At 39.5% G+C, this 27,125-nt stretch overlaps 1 protein-coding gene across 3 annotated transcripts in view; it reads right to left on the bottom strand.

Moving 5' to 3' along the window:
- Window positions 1-27,125, bottom strand: part of VCL (vinculin) — a 115,310-nt gene that overhangs the window by 25,845 nt on the left and 62,340 nt on the right. For 2 of the 3 annotated variants that reach the window (XM_038408742.2, XM_043519907.1), the window contains exons 4-10: window positions 23,771-23,879; window positions 18,203-18,325; window positions 15,241-15,401; window positions 7,735-7,825; window positions 5,946-6,093; window positions 3,011-3,164; window positions 1,917-2,092 (exon numbers count right to left, since the gene is read on the bottom strand). In XM_038408742.2, the coding sequence (XP_038264670.2) occupies window positions 1,917-2,092; window positions 3,011-3,164; window positions 5,946-6,093; window positions 7,735-7,825; window positions 15,241-15,401; window positions 18,203-18,325; window positions 23,771-23,879 (962 nt within the window). Of the gene's footprint in view, window positions 1-1,916; window positions 2,093-3,010; window positions 3,165-5,945; window positions 6,094-7,734; window positions 7,826-15,240; window positions 15,418-18,202; window positions 18,327-23,770; window positions 23,880-27,125 lie in introns of those variants that run through there. The other variant, XM_043519908.1, reaches the window with a different exon arrangement.

The raw sequence follows: 27,125 nt of genomic DNA, 5'->3' as shown, positions 1-27,125 counted from the left end.
AAGGTGGATAAGGAATTGGTTAAAGGGGAGACTACAACGGGTCCTACTGAAAGGTGAACTGTCAGGCTGGAGGGAGGTTACCAGTGGAGTTCCTCAAGGATCAGTTTTGGGTCCAATCTTATTTAATCTTTTTATTACTGACCTCGGTACAAGAAGTGGGAGTGTGCTAATAAAGTTTGAGGATGATACAAAGCTGGGATGTATTGCCAATTTAGAGAAGGACCGAGATATCATACAGGAGGAACTGGATGACCTTGTAAACTGGAGTGATAGTAATAGGATGAAATTTAATAGTGAGAAGTGTAAGGTTATGCATTTAGGGATTAATAACAAGAATTTTAGTTATACGCTGGGGACACATCAATTAGAAGTAACGGAGAAGGAGAAGGACCTTGGAGTATTGGTTGACCATAGGATGACTATGAGCTGCCAGTGTGATATGGCCGTGAAAAAAGCTAATGCGGTCTTGGGATGCATCAGGAGAGGTATTTCCAGTAGGGATAAGGAGGTTATAGTACCGTTATACAAGGCACTGGTGAGACCTCACCTGGAATACTGTGTGCAGTTCTGGTCTCCCATGTTTAAGACGGATGAATTCAAACTGGAACAGATACAGAGAAGGGCTACTAGGATGATCCGAGGAATGGAAAACTTGTCTTATGAAAGGAGACTCAAGGAGCTTGGCTTGTTTAGCCTAACTAAAAGAAGGTTGAGGGGAGATATGATTGCTCTCTATAAATATATCAGAGGGATAAATCCCAGAGAGGGAGAAGAATTATTTAAGCTCAGTACCAATCTGGGCACAAGAACAAATGGATATAAACTGGCCACCAGGAAGTTTAGACTTGAAATTAGATGAAGGTTTCTAACCATCAGAGGAGTGAAGTTTTGGAATAGCCTTCCAAGCAGTGGGGGCAAAAGATCTATCTGGCTTTAAGATTAAACTCGATAAGTTTATGGAGGAGATGGTATGATGGGATAACATGATTTTGGTAATTAATTGTTCTTTAAATATTCATGGTAAATAGGCCTAATGGCCTGTGATGGGATGTTAGATGGGATGGGACCTGAGTTACCCAGGAAAGAATTTTCTGTAGTATCTGGCTGGTGAATCTTGCCCATATGCTCAGGGTTTAGCTGATCGCCATATTTGGGGTCGGGAAGGAATTTTCCTCCAGGGCAGATTGGAAGAGGCCCTGGAGGTTTTTCGCCTTCCTCTGTAGCATGGGGCACGGATCACTTGCTGGAGGATTCTCTGCTCCTTGAAGTCTTTAAACCACGATTTGAGGATTTCAATAGCTCAGACATAGGTGAGGTTTTTCGCAGGAGTGGGTGGGTGAGATTCTGTGGCCTGCGTTGTGCAGGAGGTCAGACTAGATGATCATAATGGTCCCTTCTGACCTTAGTATCTATGAATCTACGAATTTGAGAAGGCAATTGTATAAGTAAATGCGCAAGTGCACCTTAGCTAGTATTACAGACTGTGGGCAAAATTCTGTGTTATTCTGCAGCTCCTTTCTACTGCTCCTGTGGTGCAAAGAGGCCAGTTTCTAGCTACACCTTGCCTGTGGAGAATTTTTATAGCAGAGATAGATATCTTCTTATAGGGGGACCTCAAGCCATCTGATCTTCTGTAGTAGAGATATGGGACAGGAAAGAATCCCTTGCTACAAGCTACTTGTGAATCTGAAGTATGAAGACTATGATATTCTCTGTCCCATGAAAATGTTTTGCTCCATGCAGGAGGAAAACCCACAGTATGAGACATTCATTCTCAACAGAACAGCTAATTACACTTCCAGGATGCAAATTTCTCTCTGTAACTACTTTGAATTTCCTGATCCATCGAATTCATTTACTCAAACTACAACTGCAAGATGCTCAGATACCACAATGTGCGCAGTATAGATACATACTGTCTTCGTAGATCTGACAGTTTAGCTGTCAGAGCAGAGATTTCTCCCAGGGAACGCAGAATGTCATCTCTGTCTTTGGGGTCCTCACACAGTTCTGCAATTTTCCTGGCTTCGGCCATAATTCCCCGAATTTGTTCTTCCCCTTCACTTCCCCCATTCGGGTCTGCGAGCCAGTTCTTTCATATAAAGAAATAGGTACAAATAAAGATTAAGTCACCTACTTATATAAAATCTTTTGAACACGGGCATTTCACAAAAGATTCTCATATTGATAACATAGCCTGATATTCTAATGGCTACTGGGTGTTTTGTTATATGAGGCAAGCCATACTAAGTTATGTACATCTTAGCTACCATTGTCAAGTCCCACTTACATATACTGTTTTCACAAGTTCACTTTAACTAGATGCTGTTCAAGTATTCACAATTATTTTATACCTATGTTTCCACAAGTCTGAATTTATTTATTTATTTATTTGACAATGTAGAGTTCTTTTTAGGAATCTTTCTAAAAATGTTGTACAATAGGATGTTGGATAATAGTTCTTTTTTTAACACTGAATTAATGGAGTGCATGACCTAACAATTGAAGATTAAGTTTTCCTGTTATGAAGAAGATGCTACATATCCTTCCTCCATTATAGAGCTGAATAAACTACCCTCTTGGTCAACAATGTACTGTTTTACCATTTGCATAAAACATAGCAGCACTCAATCTGCATTTGTACTTCCCACAGAGAGCCCAAGGGAGTTCAACATTGTGAAACTTTCATAGTATTGGTTCCATAATTCTTTAACAAAAATGTTTTGGCCAAAATTAGACTGTACCTCCCACTTTATTTTCAGAAATGTATCAGTTTACATCTGTGTTAAAATAATTTCCATTTTGAGAGAGAGTTTGTGAGAGAACTCTTCTGGGCTCCCACTAGATAGTGAAATCAGAAAGAAGAGACGTATGTATGTTCCAGAAAGTGTCCCCAATATATACCTCATGTAAAGTAATCACCATGTTTGGGGATACCTGCAATAGTTCAGCACAGTGACTTAAAGGCACAGTTTGAGAGAATTTTGGAATTCATAAAATTACTATATACCTGAGCAGCATCAATTTTTTTAGCAATCGCCTGCTTAGAGTTGGTCATGGCCTCCAGTTTGCGGGCTGCATTTTCCACTTTTGCTGTAAGCAAATCCAGACCTTGAGACACCTGCTGGGCTTTCTGAATGGCCATTGGTGTAGCACCTTGTCCTCTACTCAAAAAACACAAAGATCATCATAGGAATACCATACAAAAAGTTCTTTTTATTTTAATTACAAAAGGCACTAACAGCAGTTTCGAACTTTTCATCAATTCTTATCACAATCATGATATTGCAAAGGTGTTCAGGAAACATGTTTAAAACGTACACAGGGGAGCGGGAACAAGAAGGCTACAGCTCATCTGAACACTGGCTAGGACATGTGCCTCTTAAAAAGGAAACACAAATGGTGCCTGTCTCGTACTAGAGTTTTACATGCAACATCAGCACAAGAACTGAATTTTTTGAAGGTTCCCTAGTATGATGACGAGAAGAGGAAAGAGTGTTATGGGGGCAGAGTGCAACTGAATTACCCGTGGCAGGGCCCTGTGTCCACTTCCTTTGTTCATTCCACAGAGGCTTCCCAACACTCCTAGGACAGTTTAAACCATGGCACTTAGGGGGAATAATGCTTTTCCACATCTTATGCTGCATACAGCAAGGAGGGCTGGATTAAATGAGTTATGCACTGCAATTTAAAGGTACACCCTTGATTCCCATATTTACACCAGTTCAAAAGACAGAATACTGAAAAACACACAGGCTCTTGGTAGGACATCTTGTTAAACTGGAACCCAAGGGAAGGTTATTGAAATACATATAGGAGATCAGCAGGGCTCTGCAGGAGAATTGAAGCCACCACAGGTGGCTGTTCAAACATTTAGAAATAAAGTACAAGTGAAGAGGAACATTCTTTGAAGTAAAAGCCCAAGAATCTTACAGGTTTTTAGATATGGTTGTAGGAATCTCAGGTTCTAAGTGTCTGAAGTACTAGAGTTCATAAAGAGATTTTTCCGCTTCTTATAAAAGAATACGTTGTTAGTTTAATAGAGCAGGCATAGATGACAGGGAGAAAAAACACCAAACGAGGAGGTTGTGGATAATCATATAGTAGTAGGTCTAAAGGTCCCCTCTCCTGAGTCAGGCCAGAACTTCAGATATGCTTCTTCAACCCTAACCTCTGAGAAATTACATACAAGGACCTTTAACTATTTAGCCAGCACAGAAATTAACTGTTGAGTGGGAGTGGGGGTAGGATTTCGTCATCTTCCTAGACGTCTCAAGCCAATATACGACTGGCACTAACTGTTGCTTTGCGAAAGCAAGAAAACTCAACCTTGAGACTGAATTTGTCCTTGATGCTCTGCAAAAAACAGGTAAAATTTCAAGGGAGATCCTGCATTATTTCTTTATGAATCTGCTAGAAGCTTTTAAAGAGTGAAGTTTTAACCTTCTTCTTCCACTGCTCCCATGAAGGCTGAAATGGATAGACGCCTTGAAACAGGTTTTGAGGACAATGCAACTAATAATTTGGAGACGGCTTCAGGTTTAAGAATTGCACAAATGGAATCATTAAGCAACTAAATCAATATTCTGAAAGTTGTATCATACTCCAGATTTGTGCCTTTTTGATGTACAGGGACTGTGAACTGATAACGACTGTTAATGTATGCCAATGCTTATTTAGCTAAATATAAAAGAAGTATTCCAAGCATGAGAATATATACGATTAGAATGTTTTATAGTTTTGGCATATGGAGGATTTAATAGCTTTATTTTAAAGAGAGCTCCAAATAAGTAGCTTGTAAGTAATATCTGGCTTATTCACTTCTCACCCATATTTCACTAGAAGGCTTATGCCAGAAGAGGCCATTTGGTTTACGTAAGTTTGAAAAACATGGTATTTATGAAGTTTTGTTTTACATGCTCTCCTCTTACCAATTTCTGTTGCCACTCCTGGCAATATGCAAGACACATTAATATTTCAAACGCCACCACATATCTACCTAATGGATCACTGGAACAGTTTATTTTGTTGAGGTAAGATCAGTGTTAGGAAACTGACGGTCTTCAACGGCACATCAATTTTGTGTCCTCAGCCACCAAAATTAAATTACAAAATTCATATTACGAGGTATTTTGTAAACCTCCTGCCTTTCCACTTTCACAAAGGAACACAAGGCCCCCTGAGCTTTTGAGAGTATAATAAGTTCTTAGTGCTTTGGCATTGCCATTCCTGTTTAAAGTGCTCTACAAAACATGATCTAATTGATCCCATTAGGCTACCATATATTGAACTGTCTGCTACAAAATTGCTCTTCCAGCCCAGAACCAGAATTTAATCATGGGACAGTGGGCCTGATTCTCCTCCCAAAACACTATAAGTCTGAAGTAACTCTTGCAGCCAATGAAGTAACACAGATGGAAGAATGGTGTAAGCAAAAGAATCAGGCTCATCAAGGCCAAATGCAAAACAGAAACAAAAAGAACTGTAGGTGAAGACTAACTTCTACATAATTTATCAGTTTGATGAGCAACTTCTATCTTCTGGTACATCACCTCTGGCAACCCAAAGGACTAGGGTACTCTGAATCATATGAAATGTGTTGATTTATAAAAGGCACCTGAGTTTGTGGAATTATTTATACTGAGCTGAAGACCCCATTTCTGCTTGTTGATTTTTCAAGGCAAATCAGATCGCTACATGTTTGCAATTGAGTGAAGTCTGAATGATCTAATTGAACTATTTTGTTTGCTTTGTCCCAAGAACACTGGTAAATATGAATTCACATCACCATGTGTTTTATCCTTCTGGAAGAGATGGCAAGACAAACAAACAAGATAATGGGTCTGCTCCTACAAATGTAACCTGTTGTACCACAGTGATGAACATCACAGCCTAAACAGCTATATACTTCAGAGACACTCTTTTATTAATAATAGAAGGTTTACCTAACTCGGAAATCAGCCACTTGATCAGTCATCTGGCCTAGCGTCTTACAGGTTCCCAGAATCTCTCTGCGTTCTTTGCCTGCACACAGTTCTCCCACTTTTCCGGCTTCATCAAGGATCTGCCTTATAGCTTGCTCACCAGGATCCCCTAATATGCAGGAGACAGTCAATAAGTACACTGAAAGACACTCATTACTTATTAAGAGGAAACTGCTAATTCCACCATGACCTGCTGCACTAATCATACTTCATTCACTGAGTAAAGTACATTAACTGAAATGATTGGAAAGGCACACAGAGTACAAGAAATCCAATACCTTTTACTAAGACAATGGTCCTGCAACAGCATAATGTTGTTTTAATAGTATATCCTGTCCCATGAATTAGGCATGAAATGAATCCCTAAAGATGGTTTCATTTCTCCTGATGAAGCTTCTATATAAAAACATTTTCAAAGAACATGATTTTGAATTGTGGGGTTTTTTGGGTGGGAGGCAAGGAAAAGAGGGACTAACTTTCAAAGTCTTAGCTGTAGCCTACAGCAAAGCTTTCTTGGTGTTCAACAAAGAGCATAGTAGTTCTAGATTCTTCTTCTTTTTAAAAAAAACACCTGGATGTTGTGGGCACCTCCAGCACTCACAAAACGTTCATGTGCCAAAGAGCTTACAGTTTAGGAATGACTCAATGAAAGTGGGCAACAAAACAGTAGGGATAGAAGATTTGGGATTAATGAGGTTACTTCAATTAAACCTGGTGTGCTATAGGACAGATTTATTTTTTTTAATCTAGAAACTAACAACTTGTTTGACTCGCTTAAAATTTGATTATTGCTTTTCTATAATGCTGTACACACCTAGTTAATACAATAATTAAAATCCAGGTGTAAGATACAAAAATTTCTTTTAAAAGGAAAGTTGCCAACCCAGTTAAAACTGGATTGTATTAGTAACACCTTCATTAAAATGTTATTTTGTAGGATGCATTTCAATGACCTTTAGCCACAGGAAACTGAAGTTGCCACGATTGACTATGTAGAGGGAGGGGGAGAGAATGAGAGCGAGGTTTAAAACAGTGACACCATACACAGCAAAAATAAACATTTCCAGTATTGCCGCTCAGGTGTACATTTACCTACACCTTAAAAAAAAATAAATTAGTTTAGATCTTTGATGCACAAATGAAAAAAAAAACCTGCCAACTGGTTATGTTTAGACACAGGAAAGTCTTACAGGAATTTAAAAAAAAAATAAAGGTGTCATAAATAGCAGTTTTATATGTTAAAAAGATATTTCTGAGAAGACCGCGCCGGGGGGGGGGAGAGGGAATAAATAAATAAATAATGGAAATATAGCAGCCTGATCAATACTATATAGAACTAAAGGTATGAAGCATGAAAGTGCATAAGGGATTTTTTTTATTATCTGGGCTGCAGACCCACGTTTTCCTGTATTAATTGTAATGTATTACACTTTTTTACTAGCAAAGGAAGATAAATACAGCACTAAATATTGAACACATTTTCTAACATACTGGAAAAGAGAAGATTCGTTTACACATGGTTTGAACTACATCATTTGAACAACATGAATAAAAAACCAACAAATCTTTCCAAAGCACTTTGCATATAAATTATTTTCTTTACATTAATATTTGAAGGAAGGAACATCTAAGCATTTCTTTTCAGAATACTTCACCTGTAATTAGTAATATACCAGAATTTTTTCTAAAAAACCCACAATCATTTAGACAGTAAACTCTGAACACTGCATGTGTGGAGTATGATTATTACCTGGTGATGCATTGGGATCCTTTAGCCAGCCCTTTGCCTGGTTCATCTTGGAATCTATTAAGGCCAAAGCTCTCTTCATAGCTTCAGTGTCCTTTACAAAAGAGAAACCTTCACAATCATTCTCTTTGCCAAAGCACAGATAGTAAACGCAATCAAAGCTGATAGAAAATTAAGCTTAACACAAGTCGATTCTCCTATTAAAACAGCTCAAAAATGTACTGGACAGCAGCAGGTCACAGTCTTTTCTTGAGAATTAAAACCAAAAGACGTTTTCATTTCACTCAAAATGCAAAGGATTCTTACATGCAAGTTTTTAGTTACTTTTTCTGTTCAGTTATTTTCCCTGTGCTACAATTCCTGCAGGAAAAAAGCTGCAACAATTTTCAGACATAGTATCTTGGAAATCAGGATTTTTAAGTGTAGACCCAGACTCTGTAGCAACTATAGTAAATTTAGCAACAAGATTATGGTTTATAGGTCTTTTCAGAAATTACTTGATACTACTGGAAGTGGCGTCTTATAGTTAAGAGGTCAATGACAATTTTAATGCCCTTTTCTACCTAATCTATTGAACACCTACATTTTTGGAATTCATCTGCCCTTTAAAGTCAGACACTAGCTGAGTGTCACTTTTGTGGAAACAATAACAAGGATGGAGGAAGATACAGATTTACTGTCAATAGCAAAGGTATTGGCTCACTATCACTCCTTCACCTATTAAAGCAGAAAACAGAGTCCTTTCTCTGTGTACACTTGCCAGGGTTGATCAGTTAACTCTCCACTAGAGGGCACTGTGAGTTTTCTAGCCAACATAGTAGGAGCGAACAAGAACAATCAAATGCAAGAAGTCTGGGACAGGGCCAGAATAACAGCTCTTCAATAAGCATGTGATAAAAGTAACTTACATTTGTTTATTCTAAATGGTGTTAATGAGCTGCCCTGCCACAGAGTCATGTCTTTATGATAGCATCTTTATGCAGAATTCTGCATACAGTAAGTCAGCAGAACCTAGCCCTCTCTCTCTCTTTCCTCCCTACCCCGTCAGATCTCTTATTTAGACTGCAAGATACTTGGGACAGGATTCACTGTCTTGTACACTTGTCTGTGTCTTGTACAATGAGGGGTACACTGGCAGCACTAAAGAGGTTGAAACCCTTCTTTAAAGTGGATCAGTGTATCCATGACAAAACTAGATTGCTGCAGTATGTTGTGTTTAGGGCTAAATACAGGAACTTCACTTGGTGCAGTACGCAGCTACTCTTTTCTTAGGGTGAGCTGTTTTCAACAGACTATACCCTGCTCCATCCATGATCTGCACCAGGTACCTATTCACCTCTGAGCATAGTTCAAAGGACTGGTTTCAATCTATGCAGTCCTCTATTGTATGGGACCCAGCTCCTTAAAGGTCACCTCATGCCATATTGCAACTTCTAGGTGGCTCTTGGAGTCAGGAGCTGGGTTTGAGCTCTCCAGGTCCAGTGACAGAACATGCTCATTAGAAAGCCTAGGTCTCAGAACCTGCTTCCTCTACAGTCTGTCAGAACTAGAGATTGATGAGCTTCAGGGGTAAGTGAAAGATCTGTACTTGGAGCAGCTTTTAAATGACTTTCAAACCATTATAGGGCAGGATATACTGTTTTTTATTAACTTTAGAGCTCTATAATTTGTGAATTCTGTTTTTAATGTAAGGCAAGTGATAAAACAATAAGCACCATGCATAAAGCTATTAAACATTTAACTAAGCTGATAAACTTATCACTTGTGATGATAGTTGTAGCTTTCAGTTATTGCATACCAGACTAAAGGAGTTTTAGCTCTGAATGGATAGTGGAGAGCAAGCCAGCCACTCCATAAATAATCCAAAACCAAAAGCATTAACTGAAGCTTTAAAAAGGTATACATATTAGTCACTAGTCTCTATATTAATGCTCTGACCCTGTAGAGTCTTGATGGGATCACTCAGTACTTAAAGTTAAGCTTGTGCGTAAATCTTTGTAGAATCAGGGCTTTACCATTGAGAAAGGGGTTTATAAATGAAAGGATTTTTAAAGTTGTGTTTGTCCACCACATCCATATCTCTGAAGCATTCAGTAGAACACTGCACTTTCAAGCTTTGGATTTATACTATGTATTGAAGAGGTTTCAAGACAACAGACTGAAAAAAACCTCATTGATTTTTTCCACTTTAAGTCTACTTAAAAATTTTAGAAACCCGTATCTTCCTCCTCAGTAATGTGCGCTGATGATGCCCAAGAATTATATTTAATCATGCTAATTGCAGTCCTCTTCATTGCTTTGTATATTTATAATCAGTAAAATGACACTGAAGGTTTCCTGTATATTACTGAATCTCTTATTTCATCAACACAAGGAAACATGATTTTACTTTTTTTTTTTAGCTTTTACACTTTTTATTTTGAAAATGCCCAGCACTACATACTCAACCTGGGATCTAAGAGAGCCAAGTTGTCTTCTATCACCTTTCCCATCAGCACCAGGGCTCCATTCCTGATCATTCTGTTGTCTAAGTCTTGCCATCCTGTGTATCAAATACATCAATTCCTGGGGCTCCCCAAAAGCTACAGACATAATGCACAGATTTGAACAGCATTCTCTTTTTTTTGTGGTAGTACGTCAATGTCTGTTCTGCTTGGATATTTCAAATTTCTGCTAGGAAACTCATTCACGTAGCCAATAAATTGTTTCAATCAATTCAAGAGCATCTCTTCTTTAAAAGCATAGTTACAAGCTTCACATCAACCCATGGACTGTCCAGATAGCTCCACAATTGTAGCCTATCCAAATCATGGTTGTATGGTACTAGAGTATCTGCTTTTGAACAGCAATGCATAAGATTGCTCTCAGCTTTTAGCCTGTTTTAACATTTTCATTCTATCCAGGCAGGATTCATTTCTAGTGGACACACTCCATCAGAACAGGTCCCTTAACTGGACAACTGATACTGTACTTGTTGTATGCTTCATCCCTTCAGCACTGACAGAGCCTGACCCACTGTCAGACTTTGGGAGAGAGTTGGATCATTGAAACCTATAGTCCTGTTGATTGATAAAGGTTGGCAAGCAGGGACCTGGAACTAAAAACATATCCAGGGAAGCCAGTTTTAGTACCAAAATATTAAAAGATGTTTTAAAAGAAACAAAAGATGTTTCAGGTTCTGGACTTTGACCTTCTTGGAGTTCTGAAACTGTTCCACTGATTTGTCTCCCTTCTGATGCAGATAAATTTATGATGTCTAAATTTTCCTCAGATAAAGGAGGTGGAGCAACAGAAACAAAACTGAGTCCAGTGGCACCTTAAAGATTAACAGATTTATTTGAGCATAAGCTTACATGGGTAAAAACCCCACTTCTTCAGATGAATGGAGTGAAAATTACAGACGGTTCTCCACTTGTGAGGCAACTCCCTTCTCTCCGTGTGTCAGTATATTTATGTCTGTATCTGTAATTTTCACTCCATGCATCTGAAGAAGTGGGATTTTTACCCACGTAAGCTTATGCTCAAATAAATCTGTTAGTCTTTAAGGTGCCACCAGGCTCCTTGTTGCTTTTGTGGATACAGACTAGACTAACACTGATACTAGAAACAAAACTAGTTTTTCACAGAGCCTAAATAAAACAGGCAAAACAATCAGGGTTAACACTGCCTGACTCGGAAAGAGGCAATGTGCATTTTACAAGCCAATTCTCCAGCAAGGGTACCTCCTAGATCTACTTTCCTCTTTTTGCTGCTTCCGCCATCACTAGTAATTTTGTGAACAGCCATAGAGCTAGCACAGATTGGAAAAAATATATTGGTAATTTTCCTGCCTCAGAGGGAATCTCTTGTTGCTAAATATTAACTATAATCTCTGAATCATTAAGTACTCTAAGTCTAGAGAAGTTGTACAATATCTGCATTTCTTTACCAAAGAAGGCAATGTTGGGGAAAGTACAGCAAGTCCTGTTTTCTGGCATATCAACTAGCTTAGTCAAACAAGGTTCAAGCCTGGGAAGCGTCCAACAAGACTGCTGGATGCTTCCCAACAGCCCTCAACTCTCAAGAAATGCTCAGTCTCTTGCAGAATCCATTCCTTATTCACTACCCGCTTGCTCGTCTTCAGCCTCAGTGGGAATTATATGAATTGAGCACTGTAGCAGCAGATTCTCTTTTTTCCTAGTTTTGTTACAGCCTTTAGACATTTGAATTAAAGGACAAACTAAACATTTATATACTCAAATGTATTCCATTTGTAGTTTCATCCCCACTCATCTACTGGGATTTTTCATTTAACTGTTCATGGAGGGGAGGGGGAAACCTGCACATGAAAAACTTGTTGCAACCAAACAATTCAACAATTAAGTTTTGCTTCAGAAAAACTGTCAACATTCATTCAGCATTTAAATTCTAAACCAACACTCACATTATGTTTAATAAAAACAAAACAAAACAAAATCTATATTTAAGCAAATTCATGGTTTCCCAGAATTATAAATATTGTCTAAATTTGAAATTAACCCCCAGTCTAAAAAACAGTGTTGGAATTATCTTAATGAAGTTAATAATGGTGTGCACTTGATAGGAAAAACAGTTCTGCTCTAAATTTTTTCCTCCACTTACTTTATTCCCTCTCCTTTCTGTAGGAATCATCTCTTTCCATTGGAAGTCTCCATCAGTAAGGAGAAGCATGCAACAGGTACAGCAAATATAAGTAAATTAATAGTTCCTCTCTCCCCAAATCAAGCATTTGCCATGTGTATCAATAGAGGAAGGTCTGCTGTGTGGGACCACTAGCAAGACAACCAATACCAGGACTTATTTCTTCTCACAAGTGTTCAGTTATAACATTTAATATCTTTTGTACCATGAACAGTTCAACACACAAGCAATGCCCAATGCTACATGTCTAAAATGCAGGCAGACTATCATAATCCTGCATGTTGAAATATAATTTATAATTAAAATATTACTCTAAATTTACCTAGAGTGCACAATGATATATTTGGAATACTGACCACAAAGCATACTTATGTATTATGCACACTGGCCAAAATTTTCCCACTTACAGATACTGTCAAAATAAGCATTTGTATAAAAGCTCCTTGACTTGTGTTACTAACAGAAATTTTTCACATATATCTTAAGAATTTTGAAAATCTCACTTACTACTACTTTGCCCTACATTCATCTTAGGACAGTGAAAGCTTCCTGGTTTCCCATGCACAGGAATAGTGAGGTTGTGTGTGTTTCAAACAAAGTGGGGGAAATGTTTAAATCCGTAAGGAAAAACTAATTTAAAAAAAGTAACTTAAGTTATGAGCCTAAGCCACCTGCCCTGTATAGAAGGCTCAAGCTCTCCGAGGAAACTTATTTATTGAGGGGCTATGCTGATGAAAAGCAAGAGATTCTTCCCACAGACTATGGGATGGGCAAAATTACTTTATAAAGCTTTCCATCAGACAGAAAGCCTGCTTCTGCATAATTGGACTCTATGATCATGAGCACCAGAAGCTAGTAACATAGGTTAAACAAAAACATTCAACAGGAACCTGTCCTAAAGACTTGGGAAGACTCCCATCAAACTCTGAACAGCAGAGTTGCATAGTCTGGGCTGTCATCACCCGCACCTAACAAGTTGCTCCAAACTTCAGATATCTTACAGCAGAGCAGGGGTAGCAAAGCTCATTTAAAAACCTCTATTAGACCTACATACATAAGTACGGTGTTACAACTGGCACACAGGAAAAAAATATACACAGCACACAGTCTGCACACAGCACAAAATCCCACAGACATGCTTTTTTGTTTTAGTACAAAAGTACAGGTGTGGGGTGCGGAAGAAATCTTACCTTCTAAAGGTGAGAAAAGATAAGAAACAGAAGAACAAAAACAAAGATGCATAAAGTAAAGTAGTAGAGTGGTAAAATACTTCAAATGCAAAATCAGGGTTAAGGCACCAATACATAGGCTAATGTGATTTTAATGTCTCTATCACAACAGGTTTTCTAAGGGGGAACTAGTCTGTCTTTATGTCTAAACATTTTTTAATGATCCTAAAAAGCCTGTTAGCAGCATACTTTAAAGGCCATCCAAACACAGTTGGCATCCCAACCACTAGTTGTGCTGCTGTGTTTGCACACAGCGGTAGTTCTCCATTCTGCCTGTGCTCTATCCATGTGAGCAGGCAGGCATTGACATTGCAGCACTTTCTGTACTAAGTGGACAGCCAGGTAAAGCAGAGTAATGGCATCCCTTGCACACTCCATGTGCATGCCAGTAGCTGCAAACAAACCCAAATACGTTGGGTTGACTGGGAGTCATTTTTGTAGAAGTTCCAACTTCTCAGATCTCATTTCACATCTCTTCTCCTCCAGAAAGATTGTTTAGAACACAGAGCGTTTTTGGAGGTGAGGGGTAAGAAGAACATATATTGATACTAATCCCACCCACACCCAGGCTGATACAAAAATATTTGCTCAGTTAAGATGGAGTTCTTCACCTAGTCTTTACACTGAGCGACAAATTCAAATTTCTAGCGATAATATGAATGCAAACTGCCTGCTGACACATACAGAAGTACTTTAAGGTAATACTAGACTGAATGTTTAAGTAGTGTACTGAGTTGGACAAATTTTGTACAGACCTCAAGGGACAGCTCGTGTGCCCAATTTACCCACACCACACAGTGTAAAATTTGGTCACCACATGACTGAGATTAAACACGCTCTTTCCTTGAAAAGAGCATACTAAAGTCTAGCACTTTCCTATCAAGCCAAAGAGAGACCATAAATGAGCACAAACCCTGATCTCCTACATGGCAGTACAGAGTGCTTCCAGTAAGCCACTGGATCATGTGCCATGCGTTTTAACCTACTTGTTTCTATTATAGGAATCAGCAAAGACTAAGCTATGGGACAGGCAAGTTACTTTTAAAAACAAGCTTTAACAGGGACCAAATTATCTCCAAAGATATTCTTTGTACCTTGGTATCTTGTGATTAGCTTGGCAGAATTCAATTTTTTAATAAACAAAAATTTGGATGGACAATATTGATGGTTTATTTTAAACACTTTATTTTTATTCATTTAAAATCTTTCACAATTGTGGGAAACTATGGGGAGCAGACAATTTAATGACAGACATTGAGATTCAAAAAAAGTTAAAGCTTGTGTAAAACACAAATTTCAACCTATGTCAAAATATACAACGTAAATAGCCTTAAGTCAAACTCTGGTAAGTTCTCAAGTTGCACTTTTCTTACATTGCCTATCTATAAATTTTGATCAACATCAATGGAAACATTTTTCATTGTTTGTGTGTATACAGTGAAATGAGCATTTACTAAAAAATCTAATCCTTCCAAGCCTATTTATGATATAATACTATATCGTGTTACAAGATAAGGTTGTGTACACTCTAATCAAACATTCTTGAAAACCTCAATTTATAGTTACTGTGAGAAGTTAAGTAGAATCTGACTTCTATTTCCAAAAGGAACAGTGAACATACCTTGCTAGCCCAGGCATCCTCATCCCAGGAAGTGAGCTGTAACACCCGGATGATCTCATTTATTTCAGCACTCATCTTCTCTACTGTGAAATTGCGGTTTTTCAAGGCCTCTTCTATTCCTTGGCTTTTGGAACTTTTAGTAGTTACAAAAATCTTCATAGCTGTGAACATTGCACTCTAGATTAGAGAAACTATCTAAGAAGATATGATTGATATACAAGATCTCCTCCTCCTGCATAAACTCAGAAACAGTAAACTATATGTTTTGAACAGGACGGGAAAACACCATAAAGGCTGATGACTTTAAAGGCTGGTCTACACTTAAGTTTTACTGGTAAATCTATGTTGATTAACAGTGTGGGTTTTTTTACTGATAGTTATAAATATGTCTACACTAGAGCTCAAACAAGAATAAGCTATAGTAGTATAAACACTTTTACACTAGTATAACTGTTTATACACTAGAGAGGTTTTTTGCCACTTTAGCTTTGTTAATTTATGAGAAGGGCTAGAACGTATTTCTTAGAATTTGGTTACAACCTGACAAGTTTTCTGCTCTATAGCTAGGACCAATCAAACCACATCTCTTAGACTAGCTAAGCAAGTGTCACAATTACTCCCACATTTCTGTGAAGAATGATACCAAGTGCATTCCACTCTGCAAAACACATCCATAATACTGTGCTCTTGAGATGGAGGGCATGCAGCAGCTGAGGAAACATAGGAGGGAGAGCTGTCCAGGTTTTCACAGAATGCACAGATGCAAAAACATAGTTGTTCAGTACAGTCAGTGCAGTTTTTGCTGGGAAAAATGGTGCTGTGTGGATGCATTCAACTGTGTTTGCTTGCAATCAGGCTCTGCCGTGGTTACACAACAGTCCCATTCTTAGGCTAGATACATGTGGTGTATGTACCAAAAAAAAAAAAAAATCTTAAAGAGAAAGAAAAGTTATCCTACTGTTCTATTTACATCAATTTATCATATATTCAGCAAAAATGCAGAGGCAATTTGCCACTTTTGAAGCTCATAAGAGTCCTGTGGCACCTTATAGACTAACAGACATATTGGAGCGTAAGCTTTCATGGATGAATACCCACTTCATCGGATGCATGTTGGGTATACACCCACAAAAGCTTATGCGCCAATACTTCTGTTAGTCTATAAGGTGCCACAGGACTCTTTGCAACTTTTACAGATCCAGACCAACACAGCTACCCTTCTGATACTTGAATTATAAGCTTGTTTCCTCTTCTCCTCCATGTTGCCAGTTACAATCCACCCCAGGACAACAGTAATTAAAAAAAAAAATCTGCATTATGAATACCACTGTATTTTAGCCGGTTTCAGAGTAGCAGCTGTGTTAGTCTGTATCCGTAAAAAGAAAAGGAGTACTTGTGGCACCTTAAAGACTAACAAATTTATTAGAGCATAAGCTTTTGTGAGCTACAGCTCACTTCATCGGATAAACTGTAGCTCACGAAAGCTTATGCTCTAATAAATTTGTTTAGTCTCTAAAGTGCCACAAGTACTTGTATTTTAGCACTAGCCTTAAATGCAGACATGACCATATGCATTACAAGTTGGTTTAGCTTACCTCCCAGAACCAAAGCCATGTTAGAATCAAGCTTTAACTGTGGTTTGATCCTGTTTAAACACTCAACTAATCCTCCAACCTCTTGGAATCAGTTCCACAGACTAAGACGGAGGCATGTTGGCAGGGCATTAGTGCTGCTGTAAATTCTTCTGGAGATAGAGGCCAAAATCTGAGTGACCCTTTGACAGTAAATTCACTTAAAAATCAAAGGCAGGACAAGTGTAGGGCTTTAAGAGGAATTACACATGGACCAGATGCAGGCAAATTCTGTGCAGCCTTCCTACACAGCTTTGCTTAAAAGCTTCCATCCTTTGTCCTGATCTGTAACACTGATGGCTACTCCAGTTTGGGCCTCTGAGTAGATAATTTAGTTAAATGTGCTTTATGATGTACAAGATGACACCCACTTAGCAGCAAGAAGCAACTGTCAAATTCATTTTCAGTTTCTACTTCATTTTATGGTCAGTTCTTAAAACAAAAGCAACACTTTAATGTGCTAAACCGCTTATACCACTAGGCAAAACCCAGCAAAGTGCCAGGGAGGGGGTTAATATGTTCACAAGTGTGAAAATCCTGACATACTAAAATGTGCTCAGTCCCATTACATGCCTCCCTCTCCCCCAATCCCCCTTTCACCCTTGTCTTGGGGAGGATATTCCGCCTTCCTCTGTAGTTTATCAGACCAGCATTCCCTCTGGCTAACCACATGAATTTTGCTAGACGAATAAGCTATTTCAGCTGTTGGACTGGCAGTTCTGCTCCTGAACAATCTTCAGCTGTTAAGCTCTCCTTTCTTCTTGCCCATTCACAGGATAAAAAAACCCATATCATGCCAGACAAAAGGGTGAGAAATATAGCAGAAGTGTGCCCCATTTTTGGTATACTTTTCAATGGCCCTCACCCTCAAAGTTTTTTTAGATCCTTCCCCTTAATCCTTCATGATGGCAACTAGATTTTATTAATGTGAGACATGTTATGAACAGATACTGAAAAAAATAAGACAACCATGAGGGAGTTTATCCATATGAATGCACACATGCAGACTGCCATTTAAAAATACTCATTAAACCCTCTATACTGTGACAAGTATGCATGACACAAATACATCTGATATAAATAGTGTATCACTAGTTTACGTAGCTCATTTTAAATCGGAGGTGCACAGAACTTAAAATAGGAAATACCCAGAGTATGCACATGGAGAGTTGGCGTTACAACTTGCCATCCCCTCCCAGTTTGCCACAAATCAGCCAAACATCTAAATATTTGCAGTCAGCCCAAGAGGCATGTCAAAGCTTCTATTTTTAATGGTATAATACACATGCATCCAAATTCAGATTTGCATCTAATAGGACAGGAGAAACTACCTGAAATAAGGACTGGCAACAGCTCCTTCACAGTGTTCATGGAGTTCACCAACATCACTCTGTGTTCCTGATGAGTCAATTCCTGCTGTCTTTCATCAATCATTTTGGCCATCTTTGTCATTCCTAAGTCATACAATGAAGTTCAAGAGATAAAACTGTTCATATTGAGTTTCCCCAGATTTATGAACATTTTACAAAGAATGTCTAGTCTCAGTTATTTTTTAGCTTTCCAGACAAGAACGTAAAAATGTAATGAGTTATGACACCACAGAAGCAGCTTTGTATCATCTACTTTTCATTAAACCATATTGCAGTAGTTTCAGGGAAGCCACAGATCCAGTTGTTAATTCTAGTTGTTAATTCAAGCTAGAATATAGGTCTCATACTTTTGACGTTCATTTATCATGAAGTTTAAGAAAAGAACTATACAAATACAAAAGTAATAAATAGCCTACTTCATGGAAATTAGTCAGCTTAGCAATGTATGACAAGGTAGTTTAGAATTCTTTTTCCTCCTTTAGCTTTGATCAGTTCTCACCTAAATAATGGGGTGGATGACAAGAATAGGAAAATAGAACTGGTTTAGGTTTGTTGGCTTCAAAGATTTTCAACATGATTATATTAATTTACACTGTCCTAGAAAAACTAAATAAGAATATTTTAATTCTCTAAAAAAAATTATATCAGTGATGAAAGGAAGAGAATCAAAGCATGTGTTACTTTGGATTTTTGGAGTAAATGCACTTTCAAGACTTACATGAGGAACATAATGACAGGTTTCAGAGTAGCAGCCGTATTAGTCTGTATTCACAAAAAGAAAAGGAGGACTTGTGGCACCTTAGAGACTAACAAATTTATTTGAGCATAAGCATAAGCTTTTGTGAGCTACAGCTTCATCCGATGAAGTGAGCTGTAGCTCACGAAAGCTTATGCTCCAACAAATTTGTTAGTCTCTAAGATGCCAAAAGTCCTCCTTTTCTTTTTGCGAATACAGACTAACACAGCTGCTACTCTGAAACCTGAGAGGTGGAGTAGTAGCATTATGCTTAAGACTATATAAAACTTACTATCAATATTATATTTTAAGTGCTTAGTGACTATTTGAGCCAAACAATCCTAAATCCTAAATTCTTCCTAAATCAAAATCCAGCCCAAGTGAAGCCAAAAAGGAAGAAGCACAGCTTAGACATGTAAAATATTTGGAGGGCTAGGAGGAATTTTGAAGATAAAGAGCCAGAGATACAAAGTAGGCTTCATACAAATAATACAAATAAGTAAGAGATACAAATAAGTAGGCTTCGCAGGGTTCGATTTTAATGGATAGATACCGGCAAATGTCGATTTCAGCTGACTCACTGAAATAGATTAAAAAAATATCCATTAGTAACAGCTGGTGAGAGTGCAGCCTAATCCCCTAACTTTTCACCTGCAGGGATTGGGTGTCACCAGGCCTGTGCAAGTGCAGGAAGCCCTCTGTGGCCCTGCTGTCACTGGGGATATGATGGCAGAGCTCTAGAGGGTTCCCTGCACAACAGTGACACCTGATCTCTGCAGGTGCAAGGTTCTGGGAAGGCTGCTGTGCTGGCAGGGGGAGCAGAGTCCTCTGGCCAGGATGGTAAGGAGGAAGAGCTTCCTGACCACAGGGGAGGCCACCCCACTATAGAATGGCTCCATCCCTAGGCAAGAATTGTTCAGCAGTAGGGTGGTCTCCCTCATGGCTGGGGCTCATCTTTCCCCTTGCAGCCCTTTGCTCTGTGGGGCCAGAACCAAAACCTCCCCTGCACCTTGCACCCAGGTGTCTTGGTCTCCTGGGTTGAGCAGGGAACCCCCTGCAGCCCATTATCAGTGCCATTAATCATCGAAATTGCACACACACAAAAAATCAATTCTGCCATGCCTAAAAATAAGCAACAATTATACCAGAAGGAGAAACCTGTGAGATAACTGGTGGGTCTACATGATTGCATTGGAGCAAAGGAGAATGTTACTGATCCACTCTTTCCTGGTAATGAAGACAAGGCACTGTCAGCAAATGAGGTATCAAAGGCCTTGACTAAACTTGCAGTGGTGGCATGTAGTGTATGTATAGTTACACACCGCAGTGAAAAGCGGGTAGTGTTCACACTGCAGCATGTAGCTATTCACAGCAGTGAAAGGCTCTGGCAAGGGGAGGTAGCAGGGAAAGGCTCTAGGACACTACACTGCCAAAAACAGCAGAAAAAAGTGCAATCTCAGTAAAATCACCTATACCAGAGACAATGCTTAAAGTGTGCTGGGTCACAGATCAGGGAATAAAATTTCCAAAAAGCAAGCTAGGTCACTGAGGGATACACATTTTTAGTGCTACCTGGGGAAAATACCCTCTAATTGGCTGCTCTTCCTCAAAAGGTGGGCAAGCAAGAAAACAGCCAATTAGGAGATACCAAAAAGCAGATAGAGCTCTCTTCCCTTACGAACCGACATCATTCTCACTGGAAATGAAAGGATAGGAGGTGGGGGGGGCGCGAACACAGCAGCTCAGAATGGCTCCACTCCCTATTCCCATCCTGCAAGCAACAGTAAGGCTCCTCTACTCCACCCGCCCCTGCTGCAACTGGGCAGAAAGGTCCTCACTGTAGCCCTCTCACCCCACAGACCTGGGAGAGAGAAAGAACCCCACATGCTGCAGATATGAGGCTAGAGGGGTAGGATTGATTTGGGGCTGGGGGCAGAATTGATTTCTGGACAGATAAGGGGGTGACGAGAGACACACACACTTTTTTGGAGAGCACTTTAAACACTAACCATATGACTGGTAGATCTCAAATATTGCACCTGGCTCTATGAAAGACAGCAGACACTATTGTGGGAAGGACAGACCCATGAGATTTGTTTCAGTGCCAGCTGAACTGGCTGGAAAATGAGAGTTATAAAATACCGAGATAAACAGAACTGGGACAAGCCAGCATGATTCCTGCAAAGCAAAATCATTGCTCTCCAATCCACTCTAAGTTTCAGCCTATCAACAAAGTAGACAACACAAGAGCTATATTTAGTGTGAGAACTCTCTCACAACAGGCCATAAAATAATCTTAGTTATGAGGAGCAAGAGTTAAGGATTGTCATGGATTAGAAACTGTCTAAGAGACAGACAGAAGGAATAGTCAGTTTTCAGCATGGCAAAAAAGATTAACAGTGAAAGGGTACTGCCCCGTCAATGACCTGCACTAGGACTGGAGTTTAATATGTGCTAATGTTAACACATTAATATTCTGGAGTAGGGGATCAGTGACAAAATGGAAAGTTATAAAGCTAACATTTATGGTGATACCGCAACTAGAGAAGACTGAAGAACTTCGGAGGAACCTAACAACACTAGATAAAATACACAATACCATAGCAGATGAAATTCAGGGTTGAAAAATGCAAAGTTCCTAAACACTGATATGCATAATTTGAACTACTCATACACATTATTGGGTTCAAAATTAATTGTAACCACTCAGGAAACCAAGCTGTGCTTACTGTGCACAGCTCAATGAAAATATCTGCTTAATAAGTCATTGCAGTCAAAACAAAAATGTTAGGATGTGTAAAAAAACAACAACTTGCTCTGATATAGCGCTTTTCATCAGTAAATCTCAAATTGCTTTACCAAGGAGGTAAATATTATCCTCATTTTGTAAATCAATGGTGTATCCTCACCTGAAATAGCATTCAGTTCTGGTACCTTAGATCAAAAATAAATAATTTTATATATCTCAAAAGTAAAGGAAGTCCGGAGAAAATCAATGGAAACAATTAGAGCTATAGAATGACTTCCATATGAAGAAACCGGCAAGAATATGACTGTTGATTTCGAGATGATGACTAAGTGGATACACAAAAGAAGTATGTAAAATAATGAATGGTTCTTATTTCTTTAAGCACAACAAGGGGATGCCAAATATATTGCCTTCAATTTCATTATTTCTCATAGGATTTTTTTTAACCACAATGCATAACCAACTTGTGGAACTTACAACTACAAGGTAACACTGAGGCCAAGAGTTTATGAGGATGAAAAAGATTACCCGTTGTGGCAAGGCACCTCCTCCATCTCGCCAGACTTAGTACTTCCCCCTTTGATGGTGGCGGGACCTAGAGTAAATCAACCCCACTCTGGACCGTGTTTGTCTTCCCACTCTGAGTTTATTTATCAGTATTTTCAAGGTACGCCTCAGGACAGGCTCAGGAGTACTCCTCCACCAAATAAAAGAAACTAATTCATAAACACAAAACAAGGGGATGCACCTTTCCCTGCCCCCTTGCTGGGTGGAGGGGGGGGGTCAGTCCTTCCCCTAAACAGGCATTCAGTTTTGATTGTTTCTCCTGTAGGGAGGAGAGCTGCCTCTCACTCTAGAAAAGCCTATCTCCCTGCCACCACTAGCCCTGCAACTGCTTGTCTCTTTTCCCTTTCTCTCACCACAGGAGGGTTTTTTAAAGGTCTCAGGCAGCCCTTAATAGGACTCAGGTGTCCTTAACTGACCTGAGGTAACCCGTTCTCAGCCTGTAGGAAAAAGGGCACATCTAGGGCTAACATACTCCCCCACTCTCTTGCAGCCGTCCAGCCTGACTTCGTCACACCGTATATAACGGGACAAACATGCTTCATGCCATAGGACAACTTCTAACAGGTGTTACTTAAAATTCCCCTGTGGGCCAGTTATTTCAGGATATGGTTTCTCGGTTCTCTCTCTGAAGCAGCTGACACTGGCCAATGTCAGAGACAAGGTACTAGACGAGATGGCTCATTTGTCTGATATTGTATGGTAATTCTTATTTACATGGACATATTTATTTTTATTCAAATCAAAGTTTAATATCTAATATTTTTCTGCAGCACAACTAGCACCTCTGCAAGTCACACAGGCTTTATCAGACTCTTGGGCAAAGGCATCAATACATGTAACAGAAAGACCTCATCAGTAAGGTAACAGGTCATAAAAAGGCTGCAATCTAGCTGGCAAGTAAAGAAGGGATGGTAAGTAATGAGGGGAAAAGGGGTAGGGCCCAAGCTGGCCTTTTATAACATTATTTTCTGCATTCTCACTAACATGAAGATGTCAAACTCATACTATGGTTTAAATGTATGCCATCCCAAGAGATGCCCTCAAGACATAAACCATCTGAAATCAGAACACAGTGTCTATTTCCACAAATGGGATTCAGCTCTGTGTTAGTGAGTGCACAGCTTCCACAACTGTATTTTATGATGTACAGCAAAAGTACAACAGCAAATGCCAACTTTTAGCACATTACTCCATCAAAGTAAAAGACATTATAGTGCATACCATTAACCTCTCTTATGGATATTCTAACATGAATAAACCAACACTGGTCAATTAAATCATGGTGCACAATTTTCTAATGAGAACTACTATACATACTGAAAAGAATATTTGTCAAGCAGAAAGAGGTAAAAAATGGTTGGCCTCTAGTAGTTTTCAAAGCCCTAGCTTTAGCTCTCTCCAAGATCTTGCCTCTGAACTACTGGAGAAATAAAGCTGCATGCAAGAATATAGTCACAGAGGACTGGAAAGGTCTAACCTGGACCCAGATTCTTTGTGTATGTCACCAAATCCTCCATAGTCTCTACCACCTCTGCTACAGTTAGGTATTCCAAAATTCCTTTGCAGACACGGATGATTTTACGGACCTAGGGGAAAAAAAAATTCCAGAATTTATTAGACCAAGCTATAATACAATAAATTAGAAATGCTTGTTTATTACTGAAACAGAACAGGTACACATTTGGTAGCATAATTTATAGAAAAGTATGTGGTTTGGAATGCTGAATAAGCTGCTCACCATTTGATTACTCAAGAAAGCCTCATGAGCCAAAATCAACGTATCTATACTTAGAAATGAAAATCCTGCTTCTAACAATTTTCAACTGTATGATGACAAAGAATATCAGAGAAGTAGTAGTAAAATGGTGAGGAAGAATATTTAACTATTATAGCACTAGAGAAAATGCTGTCAGTTTGAAGACAGCATAGTTTCAAGTTTATTATTGATATTCAACTGGTAAAAAAAGAAATCACCTAAGCCAACCTATATCAGAGTAGCATATTCCAAAGTCTACCCTATGGAAGACTATCCATTAGGCAGTTTTCCACATGCAGAACACAATATCCAATATCCTTTTTTGAAGGGCAGATCCAATTTCTTACATCTTCCAAAAAACAATGCACATTTGAAGAGAGGTACTTATTCTCCTTTTACTTCACTATAGATTTTGTACACTTTGGTTTAATACTCTGTTAATTCATATTAGGTTTTTAACTGCTTTTAAAAAGATTCACACCAACATGTATAAATATTGCCTCTTTAATTCTTCTACCACATACTTCAGAGCATGGCAAAACAGACAGATCCCATGGCACCATGAAATCTTATTTTAGAGCATGTAACTTCGAAAGTACTGCTTGTGGTGGATTCAAATCAAACTCCAAGTGCTGATAAATCTGAAATTATCCTCAAAAACAGGAGCTCATTACTACCGCTAAAACTAAGGTAGATAAGCAAACATAAGAACAAGGCTCTTTTGAAAGATATGAATATGAGTGGTTGGGAACATGCTAGATTTGTGAAAATCAAATCCAGAGTTAAATGTATGTGTCTTGTTGGGTATGTCACAGCTGAGGTTGAGAGCTTTTTAAAAAGTTTAACTTAAAAAAAAAAAAAAAAAAGGAGTTCTCTTCTTGAATTGGATCTATAGGTGGAATAGGTGAACATGCCCATAACTCTTTGTTGTACTGATTATAATCACCTGCAAGAATATATGTGATCACTAGTGCCACAAAAAGAAAAGGAGTACTTGTGGCACCTTAGAGACTAACAAATTTATTTGAGCATAAGCTTTCGTGAGCTACAGCTCACTTCATCGGATGCATTCAGTGGAAAATACAGTGGGGAGATTTACATACATAGAGAACATAAAACAATGGGTGTTACCATACACACTGTAACGAGAGTGATCAGGTAAGGTGGGCTATTACCAGCAGGAAAGCGGGGGGTGGGGGGCGGGGACATGACCTTTTGTAGTGATGTGACGAAGCGGAACTGTTCTTAATGTTTTCTCTGAATATTGTGGGGGTGCCTCAGTTTCCCCTATGCAGTTCTTAAGTCTCTAGGTGGTGGGATAAGGGTGTATGATCATTGCAGAGCCCTAGAGGGCAGGTGTGTGCAGGGGTCTGGACACAGAGAATGGCCAACACCCTGTTTCCTCGAAACTGATGGCCTGGGACCTTCTCCCCTGCAAGGTGAGAGCTAAAGGGTTAGAGAACAAAGGAATCAGGTGACCCTCCGGCCCGGGAAAGGGACAAAGCCCAGAGGAGGAAGGACTGGAGAGAGTTTCCGTTTGGGGCTGGCTGGGGACATGGAGTGAAGTGCAGACAGAGATGTCTGGCTCACTGTCCCCCAAAATGGACCCGGCTGAGGAGTCCTGTTCTCTGAACCTACAAGCTGGTTTAGACCATGTTCCTGTCGTCTAACAAACCTTCTGTTTTACTGGCTGGCTGAGAGTCACATCTGACTGTGAAGTTGGGATGCAGGACCCTCTGGCTTCCCCAGGAGCCCGCCTGGGCGGACTCTCTGTGGGAAGCGCACGGAGGGGCAGAGGATGCTGAATGCTCCAAGGTCAGACCTAGGAAGGTGGAAGCTGTATGAGCTTTTTGCCCTGCAGACAGTCTGCTCACAAAAATGAGACTTCCCCAGAGTCCTGACGGGCTTCGTAGGGAGCAGTTCCAGAGCATCGCCCGGAGACTCCATGACAAGTGATAATCAAGGTGGGCCATTTCCAGCATTGACAAGAACATCTGAGGAACGGGGGGGGGGGGGGGGGAGGATTAATTCCAATTCAGCAGTCTCTCGTTGGAGTCTGTTTTTGAAGTTTTTTTTGTTGAAGTATTGCCACTTTTAGGTCTGTAATCGAGTGACCAGAGAGATTGAAGTGTTCTCCAACTGGTTTTTGAATGTTATAATTCTTGATGTCTGATTTGTGTCCATTTATTCTTTTACGTAGAGACTGTCCAGTTTGACCAATGTACATGGCAGAGGGGCATTACTGGCACATGATGGCATATATCACACTGGTAGATGTGCAGGTGAACGAGCCTCTGATAGTGTGGCTGATGTGATTAGGCCCTATGATGGTGTCCTCTGAATAGGTAGGTGGACACAGTTGGCAACGGGCTTTGTTGCAAGGATAGGTTCCTGGGTTAGTGGTTCTGTTGTGTGGTTGCTGGTGAGCATTTGCTTCAGGTTGGGGGGCTGTCTAAGCAAGGACTGGCCCGTCTCCCAAGATCTGTGAGAGTGATGCGTCGTCCTTCAGGATAGGTTGTAGATCCTTGATGATGCATTGGAGAGGTTTTCCCCATGTTTAACCCCCCCCCCCCCCACACACACACACACACACTGTTCCTCAGACATTCTTGTCAACTGCTGGAAATGGCCCACCTTGATTATCACTACAAAAGGTCCCCCTCCCGCCCCCCACTCTCCTGCTGGTAATAGCTCACATTAAGTGATCACTCTGGTTACAGTGTGTATGGTAACACCCATTGTTTCATGTTCTCCATGTATATAAATCTCCCCACTGTATTTTCTACTGAATGAATCTGATGAAGTGAGCTATAGCTCACAAAAGCTTATTCTCAAATAAATGTGTTAGTCTCTAAGGAGCCACAAGTACTCCTTTTCTTTTTTGTGAATACAGACTAACACGGCTGCTACTCTGATACATGGGAAGGAAAGCATATGGAGACTTTGCAGGTTGAAAGGTATGACATAGGTAAACATTGTAAGCTGCATCAATTTTTCCTCAACCAAATGGGATATGTTTATCTTAACTTCATTCCCTCTTAAAGGCATGATGCTAGTTGCTAGAAAACAATAACAT

Source organism: Dermochelys coriacea, chromosome 7 (genome assembly GCF_009764565.3).
Source record: "Dermochelys coriacea isolate rDerCor1 chromosome 7, rDerCor1.pri.v4, whole genome shotgun sequence".
Classification (NCBI taxonomy): Eukaryota; Metazoa; Chordata; order Testudines; family Dermochelyidae; genus Dermochelys; species Dermochelys coriacea.
This window is presented reverse-complemented; position numbering and strand designations above follow the sequence as displayed.